Raw genomic sequence first — 25,193 nt, forward strand, 5'->3', positions numbered from 1 at the left:
TCTGATTTTGGAGTTTGACAATGAACACATTGCAACCATGCTTGGGACGGCCCACATAAACATGCAAAAATGCTTTACATGTCTTGAAATAATAATTTCTAAACATTAAACATTGACTGCCAGTCTTTATTCACCTGTTTCTCGTTGTTTCTCATTAAAATTAATTAAAATAAATAGTGTAAATTACATTGCTAATGTCATTGAATAATAGTAGTTTTTACTGCTAGTAATCAAAGCATTAAAAAAAACTATCTGAACTGATAAATAACAGATTGGAGATTAAAATAATAGCAGATTTGTCTAATTTTAAATGAATAATAAAAACTGAGATAAAAAATTTACTTAAACCAGAATTTTAATTTTACTATGGTAAAATAAATATGCAAACCACATGTGTTACAACTAAACCCCCGTTACTTTGTGCTTGCACTCCCCTATATTATATCACACTTCACACTTCTCTAGTAAGTTTTGTCTGTGTGTGAAGATAGTAGCGCAAATCCGTGAATGAATGTTCCGAAGTGAAATAAACTTCAACGGAATAAAGTTGAATGGAATTGAATTGAATTAAAGTTGAATAAACTTCAACGTTACTGTTTAGTGCACTGATGTCAGACTCATTTTGGATAATAAAGTTTATTGTTAAATTGTTAAATGCCCTTACATATCTCTGTCACAATTATAAGTGTTTGATCACCACATTTGAGAGATCATTGCAAAAAATGTGTTTATGTATATATATTCTGTATTCTATATATAGTTCCAGTCAAATTTTTGGACACACGAATGGGAAAGAGTCCAAACTTTTGACTGGTACTGTACTATAATATGCACAAAAAAATATCGACCGATATATCGGTATCGGCCCCTTTTTTACTCCCTAATATCGGTATCGGCCCAAAAAAAAACATATCGGTCGGGCTCTAAGCAAAAGTCAAACTAAAAATAAGACAATTTTCAAACCTTATTTTAATTACATTCCAGTTACATTTAGAAAATTAATCCAAATCAAGCCACATTTATTAAATCTAACATAACCATCCCAGTTCAGGAGGTGAGTTCAGTTCATTAGTTAAGAAATCTGCCAACAGAACATTAAGGTAATTCATCCGAACTGCTTAAACATTCCAGCAGCCGAGCCGTAACAATCACACCCCTAACAACATGGTAAGGTCAATACTAAATCATAATCAGATCAATATACTGTTCATCAACTCATTATAATGTCAATCCATATGACCCTTGATATTTCCCTCCCTAAACATCTCACTGATAATATCCAACAGTATTGATAAATACAATCAAGGGATTGACTCGAGGAATACAATAACAATTCATCACAGCCAATGAGAAGCGCTGACAATTACAAAATGGGAATCAATAAAGCCAATGAGAACTACCAGCTCGGCATTTTCAGTACACGAATCAAACCACCATATTAAAATCTAATCCACTCGTACGTACAGTTCTTGCTGCTGGTTTCTGCTTAGAAAAATATCCATTACAAAAAAAAAATCACTATACTCATACAGCTCTCTTCTCTTTTTCAGAAACACACACACACACCTCTGGAACAGAGAACACAGCACTCTAATTACTGGACGTTCTGCTGGCTGAGTGATTGATAGTGTTTTGCTACACTAACTCCAAAACTTTCACTCTCTCTCTCTCACACACACACACACTCACTAATTTTATTTAATGTTTCACTACACACACATTTGTCCTTAATATTATTCCCCATTCATTAATCCCAATTTTTATATAGAAATCAGACACACGCACACAAAATCTCATTCCTTACATTATGCTCATATGGTAATTCGAAGGGAGAGGGTCCAAAAGGATAGCAGAGCAGTGTGTGTGTTTGTGTGTGTGTGTGTGTGTGTAGCAGTCAGTGGGAGATCTTGAGTGTGATCCATGCATAGCTGCAGGCCAACATCTGTTTGGACAGGCTGCCTGCAGACACCATCAACAGCACTCAGCAGAAACACTGACACCAGTCCGCCCGAAGTACAAATGCTGGGCTATGTGTATACGTGGGTGTTTATAAGAAATTATTATTTGGCTGTTTTACCTCCATGAAAGAGATTCCTAGGCTCCACACATCTGAGTGAATACCATACTGTTCCCCTGATATCCGCTCTGGCTACAGAGGCAAAGACACAAAAACACATGAAGAATCATTATAATGCAGTGTACAATTCTGCATATGAATTGTGCTTAGAGTAAGACTGTGGCACTGAAGGCCACACACACATTCATACTTTTTTTGCAGTGATTCCTGTGTGACCTATTTAACAAGTTCTGTTGTCTAAATTTGTGTGCGCATGAGTGTAAATCGAACTTCAGAAAGCATTTAATTTTTCCACAAAAAAGCAATTTGATTGTTTTGTGTGGATTACAGGCACATACTCGACTGACAACCTTTACAACCAAATACAGGTGCATCTCAATAAATTAGAATGTCGTGGAAAAGTTCATTTATTTCAGTAATTCAACTCAAATTGTGAAACTCGTGTATTAAATAAATTCAATGCACACAGACTGAAGTAGTTTAAGTCTTTGGTTTTTATCAGAAGATATTCCAGAGGAATTATGGGAAAGTATCTTATACAGGGTACATTCCTCATCTTTATGTGCCAATCATGGATGGATCCAATGCAAAATACTCCACCGCACTCATTGGACTAAGGTCAGACTATCTAAAATTTACTAAGATGTTGATCCTATCTGTGACCGTTGTCGTCAGAGTCCCGCAACCTTGGCACATATGTTCTGGTTCTTCCCAAGTTTACATGGATATTGGGTTCAAATATTTGAGACAGTATCTCAGGTAGTTGGGATAATAATCAAACCTGTAGCGATAACAGCACTCTTCGGTACACTTCCCTTACCAGTTCATCACATAGGTTACAAGGCAGATTTTGTGGCCTTTGTAACACTTCTGGCTAGACGTTTGATTCTAATGCATTGGAAATCATCTACGTCGCCTACCCACTCAATGTGGATTAAAGAGATTTTTCATTTTATCAAACTGAAATTGATTAGACATTCACTGAAGGGCTCTTCAAAGAACTTTTATAAAATGTGGGGCTCTTTTCTTGAGTATATGGAAACGTATAGCCCCCTGCTCAACTGAAAATAATGATTTTATTCAATTTCCCCCTAGTGGGTGACCACACTTGTATTAGGTAGTGTTTAATTTTCTCTTACTAGCTGGCACAAGTGCAGAATGTGTTTTTATTTTTATTTTATTTTTTTATTTTTGGGTGGGGTGGGGGGTTGCTGAGGGTAATTTGTGTATTTTTTTTAGGGATAATTAATTGCACTTTACTACTTGGGGATAATTGATTGTATCTGTCATTTTGATAGTTTCTTAGTTTCCCATTTCTTATTCGGATCCCTTTTCTTTATACCTAGTGTTAAAATGTTATCTAAACTGTATTGTTGAAATATTGAAAAAATTTGTAATACTTGAAAATTTGTAAATAAAGTGAGGGGAAACAAACCACAATGGACCAAGACCAGCAGATGACATTGCACCCCAAATCATGTGAATTGGTGGGTTTTTTGTTAAATGTGAGCCAAAATCATCACAATTAAAAGAACCAAAGACTTAAACTACTTCAGTCTGTGTGCATTGAATTTATTTAATACACGAGTTTCACAATTTGAGTTGAATTACTGAAATAAATGAACTTTTCCATGACATTCAAATTTATTGAGATGCACCTGTATGTATGACCTATTCATTCTCTATTCAGGTAAAATAATAACAAAGCATCTGAACAGAAAGACTATTACAGGTATGAATGCAGCTTACCGCCATGTATGCATTGGTTCCAACGTATGTTTTAGCAATGGAGTTCACCAACTGTGGAAGAAAGCAGGAGAAATATTGGTAACACTTTCTATGAAGCCCGTATTTATAATACATTATTTATTAGGGTGTTCTTAAAGGGTTAGTTCACCCAAAAATGAAAATTATGTCATTAATTACTCACCCTCATCTTGTTTCAAACCCGTAAGACCTTCGTTCATCTGCATAGACAGCAACGCAACTGAAATGTTCCCAAGTCCAGAAATGTAGTAACGAGTTCTGTAAAATAATCCATGTGACATCAAGGGTTCAACCGTAATTATACAAAGCTTCCAGAACACTTTTTGTTCTACAATTCAACAATTTGTCTCCTCCGCATCACCCTGTAGCGCCATTTTGGAGAATATAATTAGCGGATATTCTCCAAAATGGCCCTACAGGGTGACGCGGAGGAGACAAATTGTTGAATAAAGCCTTTTTTTTTTCTTTTGCGCACAAAAAGTATTCTCGTAGCTTCGTATAATTACGGATGAACCACTGATGTCACATGGATTATTTTACAGATCTCTTTACTACGTTTCTGGACTTGGGAACATTTCAGTTACGTTGCTGTCTATGCAGGGTCAGACAGCTCTCAGATTCCATCAAAAATAACTTAATTTGTGTTCCGAAGATGAACGAAGGTCTTACGGGTTTGAAACGACATGAGGGTGAGTAATTAATGACAGAAATTTCATTTTTGGGTGAAATAACCCTTTAAGGCATTATAATGAATGCATAATGTCTTATAAAAAAAACTTATAATATGTTGTATCATCTCATGATTAATCATAACAAGAGCTTTAATGCATTATAATATTTACTTATTTGTAGTTATAGCTTTTAAGAATATGATGATTTAAAACACACAATGAACACAATTATATTTCCCATAGTTATAATGTATTATATCTTGCCATTGTTGACTTGTTACTTTACTTAAAGCAGACAAATACCACTTATAAATAACAACAACAACAATAATATTAATAATAATAATAATAATAAAACAATATTTTTTCTTAAACAGCTATAAAATCAGATATTTGATCAGATGAATGTGTTATATAGCACATTTGCTTTTAACCATATTTAATGTATTATCAGTAAGATAGTAAGATACTGTGCAGATCTTAAATAAATAATGTCAAGATATGAAATTTATAATCCATTATAAATAAAGTGGATTTAAAATGGTGTTCATTGCGTGTTATAAACAATCATACTCAAACGTTATAATCACAAATAAGTAAGTTTTATAATAATGTATTATAATTATTATGATTTATGAGATTAAACAACATATAAATTTTTTATAACGCATTATGCATTCATTATAATGCCTTAAGAATACCCTTATAATGTGTTATAAATATGGGCTTCATAGAAAGTGTTACTTCATAGAAAGATATTTTTAGGAGATCAATAAGAATCTCAAAAAGAATAAATATCATCTCAGCTGTGTGCCTAGAATCATTCTACTGTATTGTAAAGCAGATTATTTAGTGCTGGTGTTGTCATGATACCAACATTTCAGTACCAATAAATAAACAAGGTAACACTTTAGTTTGGGAACCAATTCTCACTATTAACCAGATGCTTATTAGCAGGCAGATTACTAGCACATTGGCTGTTTATTAGTACTTATAAAGCACATATTAATGCCTTATTCTGCATGACCAAATTTTAGATCCCTTATTCCTACATACCTAAACTTAACAACTACCTTACTAACTATTAAGTGTTCTGTAATTCATGCCTGTAATTCATTCTCCATCTCTAATTATTGCCTCTCTCTCAAGTACTATGTAAATACATATAAATATTTTTTATACAGCTGTATATATATATATATATATATATATATAGAGAGAGAGAGAGTAAATAATGCACAAATCTGTACATAAATCTTCTGTTCCAGATTCATACACATTATTATTTATTGTTAAGTCTTATTTAAATGTTTCTGTTCTCATGTCAGATATGTAAGCATATATGTATGTATGTGTATGCATGCGTGTATGTACCAAGAGCTTCTCAAAAACCACAACAAATTCCTTGTGTGTTTGCGCACACTTGGCGAATAAAGCTGATTCTGATTCTGATTCTGAATAAGCAGCAAATTCGCAGTTTATTGAGAAAAAAAGTAATGGTTAATAGTTAGTTAATAGGGAGAATTGATTCCCAAACTAAAGTGTAACAATAAACAATTTCAAATTTCGGTACCAATATATATTATATATAATACCAATATATAGTTCTAATAATAAGTAAATGATACATTATGACAATTGTATCCATCTCCTGACTTGTGCCTGTCCACAACTTTATCCCGAAGATCTTTTGACAGTGCCTTGCCACCCATAGTTGATTGTTTGCTTCAGTTGCACTACTAAGGACTGAAATGCTCCAGGAAAGCTCTTTTCATGCTGAGCTAATCAAAATGACCACAGCTGATCACAGTTGAAAGTCAAATGGCTTTGTGTGCCATTGAGAAGGTGATTAGCTACACCTGATTGAGTTTACAATTTATTTTTAGGACTCAGTGATTCTGTTTTTTTTTTCTGACATGTTGGGGGTTATATCTTTCACTTGGATGTTATAAGTTGCACTGAGTTGGATAAAACTAAAACGGTGTGTCTGCATTTCAAGCTGCAAAGCAACTAAATGTGATTATTTTAAAGGGGTCATGTGACGTTGCTAAAAAGAACATTATTTGGTGTATTTGGTGTAATGAAATGTGTTTATGCGGTTTAAGGTTAAAAAAACACATTATTTTCCACATACTGTACATTATTGTTCCTCCTCTATGCCCCGCCTTTCTGAAACACGTCGATTTTTACAAAGCTAATCAGTCTGAAAAGCGAGGTGTGCTCTGATTGGCCAGCTATCCAGTGCGTTGTGATTGGCCGAATACCTCAAGCGTGTGACAGAAATGTTACGCCCCTTACCATATTGTGATGATGCCCTGTCAGACCGGAGCATAACATAAAACCCATGTCTGCATTTGTGATCGGAGAAATGACAAACAACAAGCGCTACTCAAAGCTCGCATTTGAATCGTCAGTAGCAAATTCTTTAAAATAAAAAAAACTTACTTACAGTCTGTGAGTCAGAACAGCTGGCATTGTAGTCTACTCTACCAGGATCAGGAAACAGTCCTCCATAAAATGTGCTGCACACATCTGAATATTTGGGTTGAACTGTTCTGGAACAGTGTTTCTATTCTAAAGATTCTAACAGATTCTATTCGGGTCCTCTTTTGGAAGGCCAGGCTGGAGTGAGCAGAGGCCAGCAGGCTTGAGTGAGGAATGGCCGGCGGGCTTGAGAACGGCGCGGCCGGCAGATTCGACGAAGGAGCGGCGGGCAGGCTTGCAGCAACCACATGTGACGAACCCGAGCTGGACTCCGCTTCTCGACCCCGCCGCCTCAGCTCACTCTAGCCCGGCCTCAGCGCACGCTAAGCCCAAATATCCAGATGTGTGCAGCGCATTTTATGGAGGACTGTTTACTGATCCTGGGAGAGTAACGTTAGACTAAAATGCCGGCAGTTCTGACTCACGTAAGTATGTTTTATTTTATCATTTGCCACTGATGATTCAAACGTGAGTTTTGGGCAGTAGAGTAGCACTTGTTGTTTGTCAATGCGTAATGCGTAAAAAGACAGTATAAGTCATTATAATCAGTAATTATGTCCCCACTGGATGCAACAAATGCCTTGTTTGTAATGGGTTTTAATGTTTTTGTCTCGTCGCTCCGGCTGGACACAACATCAACAGTATATGAGGGGCGTAACATTTCCGTCTCACGCTTGAGGTATACGGCCAATCACAACGCATTGGATAGCTGGCCAATCACAGCACACCTCGCTTTTTCAGACCGATGAGCTTTGTAAAAATCGACGCGTTTCAAAAAGGCGGGGCATAGAGGAGAAACAATAATGTACAGTATGTGGAAAATTATGTTTTTTTTACTTTAAACTGCATAAACACATTTCATTATACCAAATACACAAAATAATATTCTTTTAGCAGAATCATATGACCCCTTTAATACAAAGGACTGAAAACCATTCACAAAGAGTAGGCTACTTTCTTCATTTAAAAACATGAGATACAGTGGGATGGGGAAAAACCATTAAACTTTAAACTTTAAAAGTTGAACTTGCATTAATTTTACATGGCTTTCTAAACATGCCGCTCTCTGTTAGACGTGAGTGCAACGCTGATAGATGTCCCTCCAGAAAATGTGATAAATATGCGTTCTGTGTGAACGGCTTGGTTTCAGTTTTGACGTAATCAACATCTTCTCCACACTGATGCTCTCGTTTTCAGCAGTATATTGAATGAACAACGTAGCAGCGCCGCATCTAGTGGGTTCAACTGGATAGGCTAACAAAAGCATTCAATTGCAATCAATGACACATACATCGTCATCGCATCTCGTGCGCGACTGATAAGGCTGCCTGACAGCTGACACAGACCTTAAATTCGAATGCAACGTTTTTGCAATCGAATGTGGATTTTTATTTTTTAATTCAATGAATATTCAAAATTCTAAAAAAAATTGACAGACACTTTAATGTTAAATGCCATCGTCACTCCTTAAAATCTGCAGTGTGTGGCCGTTAGTCCTTTACAGAAGCATTAAAAATAAAACTTAAAAATAAAATGATATATAGTCTACAGAAAGCAGCAACGAGCGCTCCCTAAGCTGTCATTCACTTCAGCTGCAGCGCGAATGCGCAACGCTGCAAATCGAATGTTAAAGCATTATTATTGAATTTCATAAGTTCCACTTATGATTTATGCACGTTTGTTCACGGGAAAGTGAGTAAGACACAACAGTTATGGTATCATGATTAAGGTTAAATAAGATGAAAGACATAATAAAAAATCACAACACGCATGTATCATTCAGTAGTGCGTTTTAAATATAATGTAAGCGCAACTTGTGTAGATTTAAAAAGGCATGACTGCTTCATTTTGACATGTATTTGTATACTTTTACCATCTAATCATTCTCAGCATGCTTTAATTTTGTGTCTAGACATTTGCATCACTAAGTTTAAATCAGCATAAGCCTTTTTTGGCCTGTTCTCTGGAAGTGATCTGTTAATTCTGCTCAACTTTAATTAGCCTACTAAAACTGAAACTAAACTATACAGTATAAAAACTAAATAGAAATGTGTTCACAAAATAAAAACTAAACTAAAACTAACAAAATTATTAATGAAACTAATAAAAACGAAACTAAATGTTATTGCAAATTTGAAAACGATATTAAAATAAAACTAATTTAAAAATGCAAAACTATAATAACCTTGCATCACACACAACCTCAAAGGTGAAACATGACCCCCTCTGTATGTGCACAGCCAAGAATAATATAGAGAAGTCATCACATTCAGTCCTCTGATATAAACAGCACAGTTATCTCTGTTTAAACATCGAAATTCAGTACAGATGTGACAGCAGGTGACCTGAGCTCTCTGTAAGAGGAACTGTAAGACACAGTAAGAGGAACTGATTTAAATCTACTGAAAAGAGTGTGTTATTGTGGAGTGTTATTGAAATGCCGGCCTGGTTTAATTTTAGTCTGTACTCTCACAGGGGAGAGACAGTGAGATCCGGGCACAATGGCACATGTCAGCAATGACAGAACAAACGTAATGAGAGCGTTCCCCCGTGGCCTGACGTGCGTGTGTGTGTGTGTGTGTGTGTGTGTACGTGAATAAGAGAGACATAGGTTTACTATACAGTGTCATGGTCTGGACGGGCACAGAGGAGAACACACACACGCACCTCATCCAGGGGTCAGCTTCAACTTGAATCTCTTCGGGGAACATGGGTATGAATATTAATTAAAAGAGGGCCGTTTGGAGTGATTGGGTTCCATTGTTGGACTCCTGAGTGTATTAGAGGCGGAGAGACTGATGCTGACTTACTCAGTCTGAGATATTGTCTCCAGCCACACGCACGCACACACGCCGTCACTCACACACACTGAATATCTGGTCAATGTGGTAATTACAAAGAGCTGGAAGTGAGAGAAGAGGAGCAATCTAGGGCGTATCTGGGGGTTAGGGAGCAAAGGCAAAAAGTCCCTGGAGGAATAAGATAGAGAACACAACAGAGACACAGAGACTGATGGAACAATGGCTGATCTGAGCTGACTGTGCTCACAACATACATACACATGAGAAGCACTTGTGTGAGTATATGCATTCATGCAGACAAATAAACATGCACAAAAATAGTCACAGGAAACAAATGAAAACATACCTGTGTGCTGACTCCAAAGTCACACAGTTTGATCTGACCCCGTGTGTTAACCAACATGTTGGAGGGTTTCACATCTGCACAGAGAAACAACTATAATATTACAATAATATTTGTCAGTATTTAATATTACTGTCACTAAATGAATGTACTTTTGCGGTGTAATCTGGTAGACAACCTTACTGAAACCAAATTGTTTAATATTAGTGCACTTAATTTTACTTCTAGATACATGTGCCTAAACAGTCAAGTTCTTACACCGATATTCAACATCTGGATATTTTTTTTTTTTACACATTTTACAAGTTACATAAAAGTGGCTTTCTCACCTCTGTGTAAAATCTTCAGGCTCCAGAGATACGTTAATCCTTTTACCACCTATAGATACACACAAACAGCAATACTCATTGAAAACAAACTCAGACGAGATTCTCATGAGATGAGAGCTAAGTCTGTAGAGGATAGAGCTGTAAATTGTCTAAACAGTGGCATATCTTTGATTATTGTGAGAAAGTGTGAGGGAGAGGGTAATGAGGGTCAGAACTGGGAGCAATGACAATTGAGCACTAATAAAATGTTACAAAGACAAAACACACATACACACACTGGTCAGAGCTGTAGCAGATTCTTGGACATGCCGAAATCTCTAAAATCCAAGCTTTCAAAATTCTCTGATACACTTATTCAATAACAGTTTCATGACTTGAAGAGGACTTACCGCAACAGCAATTCTGCCCAACACATGCTCTGGGATTCTCCAGTAGACATCCAGAGAGCCACCTACATTCAAAACAAATAATTCAATTAACTTTGACATATTGTGAGTGATGCTTTCCTGTGCAAATGTTGCCTAGATGCCTGACAAATGTCAAAACAATTGAGACTTACCATCCATAAACTCAGTGCATATCGATATTCTGTTCTCCACAAAGAAAGCACTGTAGAACTTTATGATGTATGGAGAATCACACTGTAAAAAAACACAATCAATCAAATATATAAAAACTGGAAAAATGTTATATGCCATAACACATTTTGCACTTTATCATAAATGTACATATAACCACTGAAAAGTTTGGGCTGTGTAAATTTTTTTTTTTATGCTTATGAAAGATGCTCACCAAGATTGTGCTGCTTAATATTTATGAGGAATCTGTAATACATTTTTTAGGATTCTTTGAGGAGTAGAAAGTTCAAAAACAGCATTTATACTTTTATAATATTATAATTTATTTTACTGTCACTTTTGATCAATTTAATGTGTCCCAGCTGAATAAAGGTATTAATTTATTTTTAATCTTACTGACCCCAAACTTTTGAACAGCAGAGTATGTTCATTTATCAAAATAGCTAGTTAATGGCATTGCAGTGATATGAACACGGCTTTATGAAAAGGTTATTTATTTATACATTTTGGCTAACAGTTTATTGCCTAAACTTGAATAATTGAGATTATTAAGAAATTTTGCATGATTCACCGGATGGTTCTCAATGATACTTCATTATTAGGAAAATACATGATTGATTGTTTCCAGTGAAAAGATGTGGTTAATTGTTTCATTAAGTGTTTGGCTGGTAGTTATTTATAGTAAGCCATGTAATGCTAATGCCACAGTATTTTATTCAGAATGTGAAATTGGCTGATTATTCTGTGTGATTGGCTCATTGCTGCAAAGGGTGATTTGTAATCAATTAAAGTCTATCCTGCAGCTGTTGTCAGAGCAGGTTACAGGAACAGGTGGACTGAACTACATAGGCATTGATTCCTGAATAATTCATGACACTTCTTTTATACTTATCACAGTCATGCACCTCATATACACCTAATCTGAAAGCTGAAACCACACACAGCTCTAAACAAGTTTGTTTTTTACCTGGAACGTGGCTCCAAACTTTACCAAGAACAAAACGTATTCAGGTGTTACTTTTCACAGACTCTCTTAAGACTAACAAAGTGACACTTGAGTGCCAAAGAGAGGGCAAAATGCTCTAAGTTTAGTTTAGAGGGAGGTAAGAAACTGATATGACTACAGCATTGTCAGTTGCTGATCGGAATTAGGCCACTGTTTTTATTCACTGGAAAGAGGACTGAAATGCATGTATCTATGCATTTAAGCAATCAAGCAGAGACAGAAAAAGAGGTTCAGACCTTATAAAGGATCTCAAGCTCTGACATGATCTGCTTCTGCAGCTCCACTGTGATGTCGAGAGGAATAACCTGCAATACAAGTATAAGACCAGCATTTGAACAAACACACTCACACTGACCTTTCTGAGCTATCTATCAAACGAGCACTTGAAATCTCAAATGAAATCCATTTTCACCCAAACAGAACTCTTAAGCAAAATTAGTTATATCGAAATCACATATGCAATGCTAGACACTTCCCCCTGCTTTTTCCCAACAATTTTACATCAGGTAAATACAACTTGCAAACATAAGCAGTCATTCGAGTATACTTTGCTGTTTGTGCGTCAATACTTCTGTTTCAGCTGGCTTTTGAGGTTGAAAGTGAATGCTTGAGAAACATGCTCAAAGAGCTTCTCTTCAACCAGTACTGACAGGAAATTAAACAGCCTACCACTTAAAAAAAACAAAACAAAAGCAGGCAATTAAACTCCCACAAAGATATTCCAAGGCTGTATTTTCATCTAATATTACAAAGTTCTGAAATAAAAACAGTTATGTTTTTCTTGCAACCTAGGTTTTTGTTCTCTCTCTTCTCCACTTTTGTACTGAAGCAGCGACTAGCTAAAATGCTTCTTTAGTTAAGGTTAGATTATCAGCCTCCCACTGAAATAATTGATTACAGGTAAGGCAGTAAGGCAAGGCCACGCAGTTAAAGCTCAGCAGAGATCACTTACAGCCTTAGCCAAATAGATAGCCCTGCTCGAGCAGACCCAGGCAGAGCACAGACGGAAAGATGAGCAGACACAGCAGAAGATACGGGAGGAGAGGAGGACAGACAGGAGATAAGACAGAAGAGAAGTGAGAGGATAAAAGTAAACTAAACAGATGTCAATGAGGACGATGGGAAGGGGGAGAGAGAGAAAAAATGTGAGAAAAGAGTGGAAGAAATTATGGAACAGAGAACAGCTAAGGAAAAAGAAAGAGACGCTCTGGAGTATGAGGGCCACAGGGTCTCAATCATGCTTAACTGTGGCAATGTAGGAGTGCTGGATTTGCTCTTTTGTGCTCTTCAATTAGTAGAGCACTATTAACATCTCCAGCGGTTATTCATTGCATCTTGCTGCAGTAAAGTCCACCTGTAGCAAAGCCACCTGAGTTCACCTCTTCTGCTCTGCAGGTTCTTTATCTGTTTAAAGAGCATACTGGTTGTATGATTTTCTTACCCATTAGTTGAATGTGAGCTATCATATCATATGTTGGGTCTTTGGTATGTTTTTTCTATGTGAGCCAGGTAATTCTGCGAATAAATAATCTACAAAATATGTAAAAATTTTATTAAGTGCACTAAGGAAAATCAGTGGATTCCTTTAATTTAATGCAATGTTTGAGTGGTTGCTTTAAGTTCCAGAGCTTGAGGTTCTAAAGCATACAGACATATGCATTGTTCTTACCTTCACCGCAACAATTCTCTTCCCAAGCAAGTGGTAAGCTCTGTCGAAGAGAAAAATGTACAATTAATGACAATGAAAATTTTCTTAGCAATACCTTAACTTTGAAAAACGTACAAATAAACAAATCAAAATGTATATGTACACTACTCTTCAAAAGCTTGGGTGCAGCGAGGTTTTTTTTTTCAACAAGGATGCATTAAATTAAAAAGCAAAGACATTTACAAAGTTACAAAAGATTTCCATTTTAAATAAATGCTGTTCTTTGGAATGTTCTATTCATCAAAGAATCCTGAAAAATTATGGCAAATAAGTGTTTTCAACATTATGTAATGTGGTGTTTTGTTTCATGTTCATGTTTTCCATGTCTTTTATTTTGTAATTGTTTCATGGTCCCTGTTTGTGTCATGCTTCCCTTGTCCTCATGTATTCATGCCATTGGTTCCCCTGTTCATTGTGTCATGTTCTGATTGGTTGTCTTGGTCATGTCTTGTTTCCCATTGGTTTGTTCTTGTCATGTGACCCTCTTGTTTCCTATAAGTAGCTTCATGTTCCCATTGTGCCTTCGTCGTGTATTGAATGTATTTAACCCGCTGTTGGTGAGTCTAGTCTGTTTATGTCTGTTCTGCTCATGCTATGTCTGTTCAAGTCAAGTCAAGTCAAGTCTGTTCATGCCTAGTCAAGTCAAGTCTGTGTCTCGGATTATTGTTTGGATGTTTGGATCCCTCTGTAAATAAACTGCACTTGGGTTCTCGCTTCCCTTGCCTTCATGTATTCATGCCATTGGTTCCCCTGTTCATTGTGTCATGTTCTGATTGGTTGTCTTGGTCATGTGTCTTGTTTCCCATTGGTTTGTTCTTGTCATGTGACCCTCTTGTTTCCTATAAGTAGCTTCATGTTCCCATTGTGCCCTCGTCGTGTATTGAATGTATTTAACCCGCTGTTGGTGAGTCTAGTCTGCTCATGCTAAGTCTGTTCATGCCTAGTCAAGTCTGTGTCTCGGATTATTGTTTGGATCACTCTGTAAATAAACTGCACTTGGGTTCTCACTACGCTCGCCTTCAGTGGATGATTCGTTACAGATTAATAATAAGAAATATTTATTGAGCGACAAACCAGCATATTAGAATGATTTCTAAAGGATCATGTGGCACTGAAGCCTGGAGTAATGGCTGCTGAAAACCCAGCTTTGCCATCACAGGAATAAATTACATTTTAAAATATATTAAAATAGAAAACATTTATTTTAAATTTAAATCTTTTTCACTATTCATTTTTTCCCCCCCATTTGTGATCATTTTAAACTGCAGCATTGATGAGCATAGGAGACTTCTTTCAAAAACATTAAAGTATCTTACTGATCCTAAACTGTGGCATATATGTCACTTATTTAAAGCTAAATATTTTGCCATGTATTACATATTTGTATCTGTATTTTTATCTTATGCATTTAAACATTTTAAACATTGCTTAAGTGTCCAAACACTTTTTGTGGCCATTGTGCTCACAAAATAAAATATGGACAGATATTCAATGACTGACGTTTAAGGAGGAAAACTATGTTCAGGATTTTAAGTCAGAGCTACCTGAGATGTACATCCATATGACTAAGACACTCAGCTGCTTTTTAAACATTTGTATTTATTTACAGATTATCAGTGGCTTAATCGCTACGAAAAAGAGCTCAGAGGAGGGGTGTCCTCATCCTAAGTGTCAAATGCAGGTGAGGTCAACCCTGAGTCAGTCACCTGCGAAACCTCAGACATTCCGAGCTGTGGAGCGTTATCTGCTCCGTTCCCGTTTCATCGTGAGCTCTCCCAGACAGGCCTCCTGTTACAGGTCGAATTAACGGCAAAGCCGCAATTATTTAATTATGATCCTTGCTCATTCCGAGCAGTGGATCTGGTTACTGCAGTAGGTGCTGAAGAGGGGTTGGGTTACAATAACCCACGACACGGTCCATTCCACCAGATAATATACTATAACAACAGACAGCTGCCAAACGAGGGTGGATTCAACAACACAGGAGCACAGTATGTGTTTGTGTAAATGAGAAAGGACAGAATAAGAAAAAGACTGATTTGATTATGATTCTCTGTATGTAGCTGTGTATACGTCTGCAGTAAACAAATTCGTAACAGTGTTTGAGACAGTGCATGTGATTTATGAGAAATAGATGGCTGATCTGGTTACAGCCCCAGACACCTCAACTCCGGCAAGCCTTTAATTAATGTCGCTCTAAGTGACGCGATGGCTAACTTCCCTCATTTAGGACAACGACACTCGATCCCATCTCACCTTAGTGTCCTCTCAGTGTGCACTTTACACTTCAGAAGATTCTGATCCATATAAGACACGTAGATGCTTGCTTTGCTTATTGGTAACAAAGTATTAAATTAATATGCACTGAAAAGTACATCTCAAAAGGTTCAAGTCCTTTCTGAAGCCAAGAAACACAACTGAAGAGTCAAAGTCAACTGATATCAATATCTGTTGAAGGTGGCACGGCATAGTTGGCAGTGGACAGCCCCAAAACATTACTGCTCTTGAGGAATGGGCCAAAATACCAGCAACAGTGTGTGACAACCTTGTGAAGACTTACAGAAAACGTTTGACGTCTGTCATTGCCAACAAAGGGTATATTATAACAAAGTATTGAGATGAAATTTTGTTATTGACCAAATACTTGTTTTCCACCATAATTTGCAAATAAATTCTTTAAAAATCCTACAATGTGATTTTCTGGATTTTTTTTCTCATTTTGTCTCTCATAGTTGAGGTATACCTATGATGAAAATTACAGGCCTCTCTCATCTTTTTAAGTGGGAGAACTTGCACAATTGGTGGCTGACTAAATACTTTTTTTCCCCACTGTATATAGCTCAGGGCTGAATAGCGGAAGGTTGCTAGTTTCACTTTGTGCATGTAGCAAGTCATAAGCATTACCATTGTGCCCTTAAGCAAGCCATTTAACCCCACGTCTCTCCATAGGGATTGTCTGTGTAATATGTACACTATACGTTGCTTTATATAAAAGCATCTGCTAAATGACTACTTACTACTTACTAATGCCAACTCAACCAATGTTGTTGTCTAAATGGTCGCTTCAGGACATTCTGAACAGTAATGTAGCCTAGTAAGCCCATTTGCAAAGTTCAGCTAAAGTCCTTGAACTTTGACCCTGCCGAGTAGTCATGCAGCGATGACCAAAGACTGACAGACGCGTGGTCAGGACGAGGTGACGTAGTGACGTGTGGTCCTGACCCCCGTAAATGTGTCTCTATTCGGTTTGTTATTTACACTCCAGAGCCCGAGGTAATGAATGCTCTGTCATGCAGTATTCATGGACCTCTCGAAGACAGCTATCCCATGCATGCGTGTTTGCAGACGAACACACACGCATGAAACCACACAAACAGGTTTCGATTACAGTGGCCAATGCGGACCAGACAGTTCTCTCCGTCTCTTTCCCTATGCCATCTAACCTGAGATGACCAGATGATCACCTCACCTGAAAGAAATCCAGTGGTTCTCACCTGGCGGATCGTGATCCAAAAACGGGTCGCAGGTTAGTTCTAATTGGATCACAAATTGTGGGGGGGTATATGCAAAAGGTAAATAATTCAAAAAAAATTTTTAGAAAGAAATTTAGAAAGTGACATTTGTCTACATCAATCATTCTGTATATTATTGTATCTATGCATATATTTGTTAACATTTTTAGTGTATTTACTTCATCTTTTCTCAGATATGCGAGCAAGAAACATGCTTATAAACAGCAACACAACATCAAGGGGTGCAGGTTAGGTGAAAGCCTTAGAGAAAAAAAAAAAAGTATTTATTCCTAAGAAAAGCAATTTAAGCGAATACCCTTGGCGCCATCCTGTATGCCGTCTGATGGGCACAAAGGTGTGTGTTTTGCATAAAGGAGAGTGCATGTATGTGAGCGAGCACAGTAGAGGTGATCGAGGACAGCTGTGGAGATGGATGGGAGACTGGCCTAAATTTCACTACGAGCAACATCAGAGATTATATTACATTACATTTCACCTGCCGCTACCTACACTGAGCAAGAAACACAGTAACAGTGAATGTTACCATTCTTTAAAGATCATGAATATGTGGTGAACAAAATAGAAATAAAATAAAAACAAACATTCCTGGTATTAAAATTTTGCATTGGTTTTTAGTGCTTGTTCCAAACAGACTGCCTAGGTTCAGAACTGTATTTCTTTATCCAACACTTTAAAGAAGGAAAACACAGGGGAAAAGGTCTGAATTAAGAGATGAATGCAAAATTCAGCAGTTTCTTTTGTTTGAGGGGAAAAAATATAATTCTAGGCAAACACATTTAGTGCTGAGCATGCCAGACTGCATTCTTGTCTGGGTTGCAGTATTGGCTTTTTTAAAATGGTTGAACAATTTCCAACAACCCAGAGGTGCTCCTCCAGTAAGAGAAGCAAATGATGAGCGTCTGTGTTATCCACAAAAGCACACAGAGCCTTGCCAACAGTCACTTGGTTCAAGAAATGAACAAAATTATTTGTGTGTGCAAGATGATGACCTTGCCCTGTCCTGCAACTGTATAGTCTGTGGTATATAGCTTTGGCACAGAAAGGAGCTTTAGAAGGATCAAAAAGAGTCACTTCAACTTCACAAGCACTAAATCAGCAACATCCTTAAATTCGCATTTCTCAAGACATTTAATGAGTCATAATATTGGGGGGCTGTTGAAGGATGTCTGAAAACATGAGCACAAGTGAGACCAATGTAAAATTAATCAGAACATGAGTGCGAACAACAAAACACTTTTTCCCTTTTCAGTTACATTTTCATGATTCAATTTGCCGGTTCTAGTTAAAACCTATAGATTGCACTATGGGTAAAGAAGGCCTTTCAAGAGGCTGACTACAATCGGTCTAATTAAATATCAAGGTAAAAACCACGAGAGACTAACTCACTTGTAAACTGTCCCACCATTTCCATGGCCAAGCTGCTCCTGGTACTGGAGGTCATGTTCATTTATCTAAACAAACAGAGAAAAAACAGAGAAAGACTCTGCAGTTATCCAAAGAGAACAGAATCTAAATAATCTAAAAGGGGGATGTGTGTATGCATGCATTCATAGACATGTCTCTATGAAAACAGCAGTTTCTATTTTTTTTCTTTTGCTCAGTAAATGTGTAAAATGGTAATATAAACTGAAGTGAGCTGATGAATTAAGAGCATGAAACTAAGGAAAACAGCGAGGCAGAGACAAAAGAGACACCACAATTTTAACAGCAACACCAAGTGGGGAAAAAAAACCTACTGAAATTCCAGTGTATGGTCATTTGTGGACAAAAAAAAGGAGGATCAATACAACATTTGCTGTCTGATTTATAAAAGGACAACAGCAGCAAGGAGAGTGATGGTAATTTTAATGACTATTTGTTTGTCTGTGCTGTCTTATTCGACTTTGATAAAAGCTGTCAAAATGGTAATACAATACAGACCATTCTGACACAAAGAGGCCAGAGGGACCGGTAACGTTTTCACATTCAGTCAGTTTTACACACATCCGAATGCCCTCCATCTTTATTTCAACCTCTTGCTTTGAATATAAAAATAAAATGCATGCTGTAGGATCTTAACCCTTAGACCTTTAAGTAAGACTAAATGTCAGTGGCCAATTGTATGAAGGTAAAAGAGTAGCAAAACTCCAGAGCTTGTTGATTTGAATGTGAGAACTTGTCATATTAATATTCATATTTGTAAGTTGAAATTTACAGTATACTCACGGCTCTGATGTGAAAAGCTGAATCTTTCGATTTGCACACACAGACAATAATCAAAACACCAGTGTTTTGAATTCGGAGTTGCAGATTAATAGTTACAAATGTGTAAAATGACATTCACATAAACAGAATGACAGACACAAAAGTGTACAGCATATTTACATTTACACTTTATTTCAGTTTTGCTGTACAACAACAAGTTGGCCCCCATTCCAGCCCCATCCCCGGTTCTACTCTCTTGTCTCCTCCGTCCCCAGACGTTTGCAGACTGTTATAAAAAGAAGAGGGGATGCCACACAGTGGTAAACATGGCCTTGTCCCAACTTTTTTGAGACGTGTTGATGCCATGAAATTTAAAATCAACTTATTTTTCCCTTAAAATGATACATTTTCTCAGTTTAAACATTTGATATGTCATCTGTTGTATTCTGAATAAAATATTGAAATTTGAAACTTCCACATCATTGCATTCTGTTTTTATTCACAATTTGTACAGTGTCCCAACTTTTTTGGAATCGGGTTTGTACATGTACAAGTGCACAAGTGAGTTTTGCTACAGGAATACCGCGAAAGGAGTAGCAAAAGTCAAAGCGCTAAGATTTGAAGTTGTACTGCCAGATCTGAGAGGTTGTAAGTGCTGACTTGTGGTTGTACAGCGAAACTGAAGTAAAGTACAAATTTAAATAAGCTGTACACTTTTGTGTCTGTCATTTTGTTTATGTGAATGTCATTTTACACATTTTTTACTATTAATCTGCAACTTTGAATTCAAAACACAGGTTTTTGATTATTGTCTGTGTGTGCAAATCGAAAGCTTAAGCTTTTCACATCAGAGCCGTGAGTGTAAATTTTAGGGCTGAGTAAAAAAATATAGGTATCTCGATATTAATCAATTCTCTTTTTTACGGAACGATATCGATTCTTAAATCCCAACAATCGATTAGTCTAGCCTGTTGTCAGTTAAGGGACGGAACATTGAAGGGCATCTCCCATCCAATAAATCGCAATAAGCATTGTGCTTTGGTACTTTTAATATGAAACAAAGTCTCTTTCAAATTCTGTCTATTCAAACAATAAATGCCATTTTGGCGCTGTTTAATGTGGAGTGACAGATCGCTGTAGCACCTCAGATAAACAGACGCAGCAGCGCGAGGCGCATGTGAACTAATGCATCTCCTCCACATTAATACCAGTTTCAGCACAAAATAAACATGACTAAACATCCGAAGGTAAGTTAAAAGAAAGAGTACAACTTTACAATCTGTATCCTGTCTCATGTAATCTCTCAATCAGTGTTTCAGCCACACAAAGACGTCAATATAAAGGCTTGTAAACAATGTCACGTAACGTCACATTTACCTCAGAAAAAACATATTCAGTGACCATAAACTCATTAACCATATAGAAAAATAAACTGTAGAGAGGGGCATTTTGCTAAATATATAACATATTCATTATAATTTATGTTTGAATAAATCCATCAAGATTTTATGACAGCTTGTTTATGTGAATGTCATTTTACACATTTTTTACTATTAATCTGCAACTTTGAATTCAAAACACAGGTTTTTGATTATTGTCTGTGTGTGCAAATCGAAAGCTTAAGCTTTTCACATCAGAGCCGTGAGTGTAAATTTTAGGGCTGAGTAAAAAAATATAGGTATCTCGATATTAATCAATTCTCTTTTTTACGGAACGATATCGATTCTTAAATCCCAACAATCGATTAGTCTAGCCTGTTGTCAGTTAAGGGACGGAACATTGAAGGGCATCTCCCATCCAATAAATCGCAATAAGCATTGTGCTTTGGTACTTTTAATATGAAACAAAGTCTCTTTCAAATTCTGTCTATTCAAACAATAAATGCCATTTTGGCGCTGTTTAATGTGGAGTGACAGATCGCTGTAGCACCTCAGATAAACAGACGCAGCAGCGCGAGGCGCATGTGAACTAATCATCTCCTCTACATTAATACCAGTTTCAGCACAAAATAAACATGACTAAACATCCGAAGGTAAGTTAAAAGAAAGAGTACAACTTTACAATCTGTATCCTGTCTCATGTAATCTCTCAATCAGTGTTTCAGCCACACAAAGACGTCAATATAAAGGCTTGTAAACAATGTCACGTAACGTCACATTTACCTCAGAAAAAACATATTCAGTGACCATAAACTCATTAACCATATAGAAAAATAAACTGTAGAGAGGGGCATTTTGCTAAATATATAACATATTCATTATAATTTATGTTTGAATAAATCCATCAAGATTTTATGACAGCCACCATTATGTTTATATCTAAAAAAACAAACAAATTGAAGTAGAAATATTATGTAATTGTAACTTTATTATTTTAAAAACTTCATTAAGTGAAATTTTAACAAATCAGTTAATTTTAGCCTTCAATATTAAAGTAATGTAGTACCAACTGACTCATATATATTTGACAGCATTAGTTGAGAGATTTATTTTCCTTGAGAAAATTTGGCATGTACTGTACCTGATATATAGCCAAAATAATCGACATTGAAGTGAATCTAATCGAATCGAATTGGTAATCGAATCGCAAGCTTGTGAATGAGAATCGATTTGAATCGCGAAATTTGTGTCAAAACTCAGCCCTAGTAAATTTCAACTTATATATACAAATATTAATATGACAATTTCTCACATTCAAATCAACAGGCTCTCAAGTTTTGCTACTATTTTACCTTCATAAATTGCAACAAACCTCTCAAAATGGTTTAACGATTTTCATAACTTAAGGGGTATGTAACAACCAGAAGCAGATTCCATAGGGCCAGAGTATCTCTGAGCCTGACAAAGCAGAAAAAACGCTGTGAAGATCACTCTGGTAATCTTCTGACCAGACCTATAAATGCAGTTGCTAATTTCAACCGCGGAGGACTATTTTCAGATCCAGCTTTGAACTGATACATTCAGGTAACAAATTAATTCCCACTTGATCATTAACTTCCACTTAAACAGAGTTCAGAACAACTTTTTTTCTTTTGAATCAGATCTTTTTGAATCATATTAAAACCATGATATAACATTTTGTCAATAAATATTTATATAAATAAATTATAAAAATGTTATAATAATAATGCTGTTATTATTATTATTATAATTAAAATGAAATCTTCTACCAAAGTCATATATTATTATTTCCATATATCAAGAACTATATGCCTTGTAGCCTTAACAATCCATTCAACAAAAAGTAATTTGTTTGTGATGGCTAATGTGTCTAGTTAGGTGTCAGTATTTGTGCGTGTTGTTGTAGGGGAAGTGATTCCCCTTGTGAACCAGACCTGATGTGAAGTCAATGCTCTGTCGACGGGCCGCACCCTGACTACAGGGGCCCAGTGCAGGACATTTGATTAGGCTGAAGTGTATGTATGTGTGTGTGCGTGTGTGTGTGTGTGTGTGCGTGAGGGAGGATACTAGTGCTCCATTAACTGCACATGTTACAGGTGTCACAGGGGATGTGACTGTATTAATTGTCTATCTGACACTTTAGTTGACAGACTGGCATGCTGGGGGCCTGTGGAGGGGGAGACAAGGTGACAGGGAAAGCAGGAAGGGGTGGGCAGAAGGACACACAGATACAGCTCTGATCACTCAAGATAAAGATCTCAACCATACCACAGAGAAAGGGTCAGTGAACAGCCCGTTAGGAGCAATCAATAGATGCCTTATCACATTCACACACAGGCTATGGTGACAAATTAAATGGGATAAGTGATAGCAAGCATCACTGGTTGAGTGGTAACAGCATCACTAACAAGATAATCAGATTCGATTGAAGTGGGAATACTGTGCAGTATATGTGTGTATCAAAATGTATGCCGAAGTAAAAGTGTGTGTGATGTGAAGGGAGGGCTACTATACCTGTCCATTTGTCAAAATCTTCTTAAGCTCAGCTGAAGATTTCTTTAAAGTGCTTAAGCGAAAAGACAAAGTATAACATTTTATACAAGATGCCTCAAAAATCTGACATGATGAGTAAATTTTTTAGACAGAGAAGTTACTTCACATTAGAAATGTTAAGACGAGACTCATTTGTCTAGAATGATCTGCTGCACTTCCCTTCTCTACATCACTGCTGAATACACATGCTGGCCTTCAGAATGCAGGTCTTTTTTCTGTGCCAGGGGATTTAATTCTCGAACAACAAAATCCAGTTAACGTTGAAAAAAATGTTTCTGCTGTATGTTTAGGGTATGAAGACTGCAAACTCCTGATAGCATTTCTCCTTCTCTTGTAAAGAGAATTACACTATTGAGACCCTTATAACGAAATTAATCAATACCACCTTTAACTCAGCTTAAAAAAATTTAAAAGCTAAACTGCAACTGTTCACAACAAGGCCCTATTGATTAATATTTTATTTTCCTGAAAAAAAATATATTATTCCTTTAATTACTTTTTAAAGCTTTTCTGGTAGCACTTTAATTTAGGGTCTCTTAACTAGTTGCTTATTAGCATGCATATTACTAGAATATTAGCCATTTATTAGTACTAATTAAGCACATATTAATGCCTTATTCTACATGACCTTATTCTACATTCCTAATCCTATCCAATACAGAAACTTAACAACTACCTTACTAACTATTAATAAGCAGCAAATTAGGAATGTATTGAGGGAAAAGTCGTAGTTAATAGTGACTAAGTGTTTCCTATTCTAAAGTGTTACCGCTTTTCTACTTATATCAAGACTTATTTCCAAAGCACAAAGGCACCATAATGGGACAAAATTATCGATAAAGAAACAGGAATTACATTGGTAACATACACTAAAGTTCAAAAGTTTGGGGTCAGTAAGAGTTTTTTGATGGTGCTTTGATGCATAAGAAGATGTGTCTCTCATGCTCACCAAGCATGCATTTTTTTGATTGAAAATATAGTAAAAACGGTAGTAATGTTAAATATTAGTACAAATAAAAATGACTTTTTTATTTTAATATACATATGTATTTATGTGATGGCAAAGCTTAATTTTTAGCAGCCATTACTCCAGTCTTGAGCGTTACATTATCCATCAGAAAACATTCTAATATGCTGATTTGATGCGCAAGAAACATTTATTTTTACTATAAAAGTTAAAAAAAATTATGCTAATATCAGATTTCCCTGCTTAGTTATATAGTTCAGAACTGTTAATTGTTTACCAAGCAATGTAGCAAACTTGAGGCATTAATATAGAATTGTATTTGAGTGTACGTTTAATAGAATTTATAGTCAACTATTGTTTTCATAAAATATATTTCTACTAAATCATTAATGCAGTTGCTTTACTGTAAATATATCTGTATTTATAAACAAAATAAATCTTGGCAATAAGATTTTTCTCTCAATGAGGGCAGGCATGATCTGGGATCACTCACCTATCATTGGACCGGGAATCAGCCGCAGAGGAGCCCCTGCCACTCGAGGATTCGGGCCGCGTGTTCACCTGCGGCCAAACAAAGACAGTCAGAGCCCTGTGCTAATTAACCTGTGATTTAACAGCAAACTGCCTGGTTTGGCCGCAAGGTTAATTGGCTTTTGTGGGGGAGACAGAGGGAAATAAAGAGAGAGGCTTGAGGAAAGGGGTCACTTCATCTATCAGTCAAAATTAAATATAACTCTGGGAACAACCTTGGGTTAAAAAAAAAAATAAAATTAATGAATCAACATCACGTCC

At 36.5% G+C, this 25,193-nt stretch overlaps 1 protein-coding gene across 1 annotated transcript; it reads right to left on the bottom strand.

Annotated features, from left to right (window-relative positions):
- Nucleotides 1-1,800: 1,800 nt before the first annotated feature.
- Nucleotides 1,801-24,964, bottom strand: LOC107553061 (dual specificity mitogen-activated protein kinase kinase 5-like). The gene is made up of 12 exons (XM_016235152.1): nucleotides 24,895-24,964; nucleotides 23,396-23,447; nucleotides 18,684-18,748; nucleotides 13,726-13,765; nucleotides 12,293-12,361; nucleotides 11,032-11,113; nucleotides 10,862-10,923; nucleotides 10,473-10,521; nucleotides 10,147-10,220; nucleotides 3,827-3,877; nucleotides 2,078-2,149; nucleotides 1,801-1,959 (listed from the first exon to the last, which is right to left on the bottom strand). The coding sequence occupies exons 5-12, from the start codon at nucleotides 12,317-12,319 to the stop codon at nucleotides 1,801-1,803; spliced, it is 576 nt and encodes a 191-aa protein (XP_016090638.1). The 5' UTR covers nucleotides 12,320-12,361; nucleotides 13,726-13,765; nucleotides 18,684-18,748; nucleotides 23,396-23,447; nucleotides 24,895-24,964.
- Nucleotides 24,965-25,193: the final 229 nt, after the last annotated feature.

This window comes from Sinocyclocheilus grahami, unplaced genomic scaffold (assembly GCF_001515645.1).
Source record: "Sinocyclocheilus grahami isolate Dianchi unplaced genomic scaffold, SAMN03320097.WGS_v1.1 scaffold464.1, whole genome shotgun sequence".
NCBI lineage: Eukaryota > Metazoa > Chordata > Actinopteri > Cypriniformes > Cyprinidae > Sinocyclocheilus > Sinocyclocheilus grahami.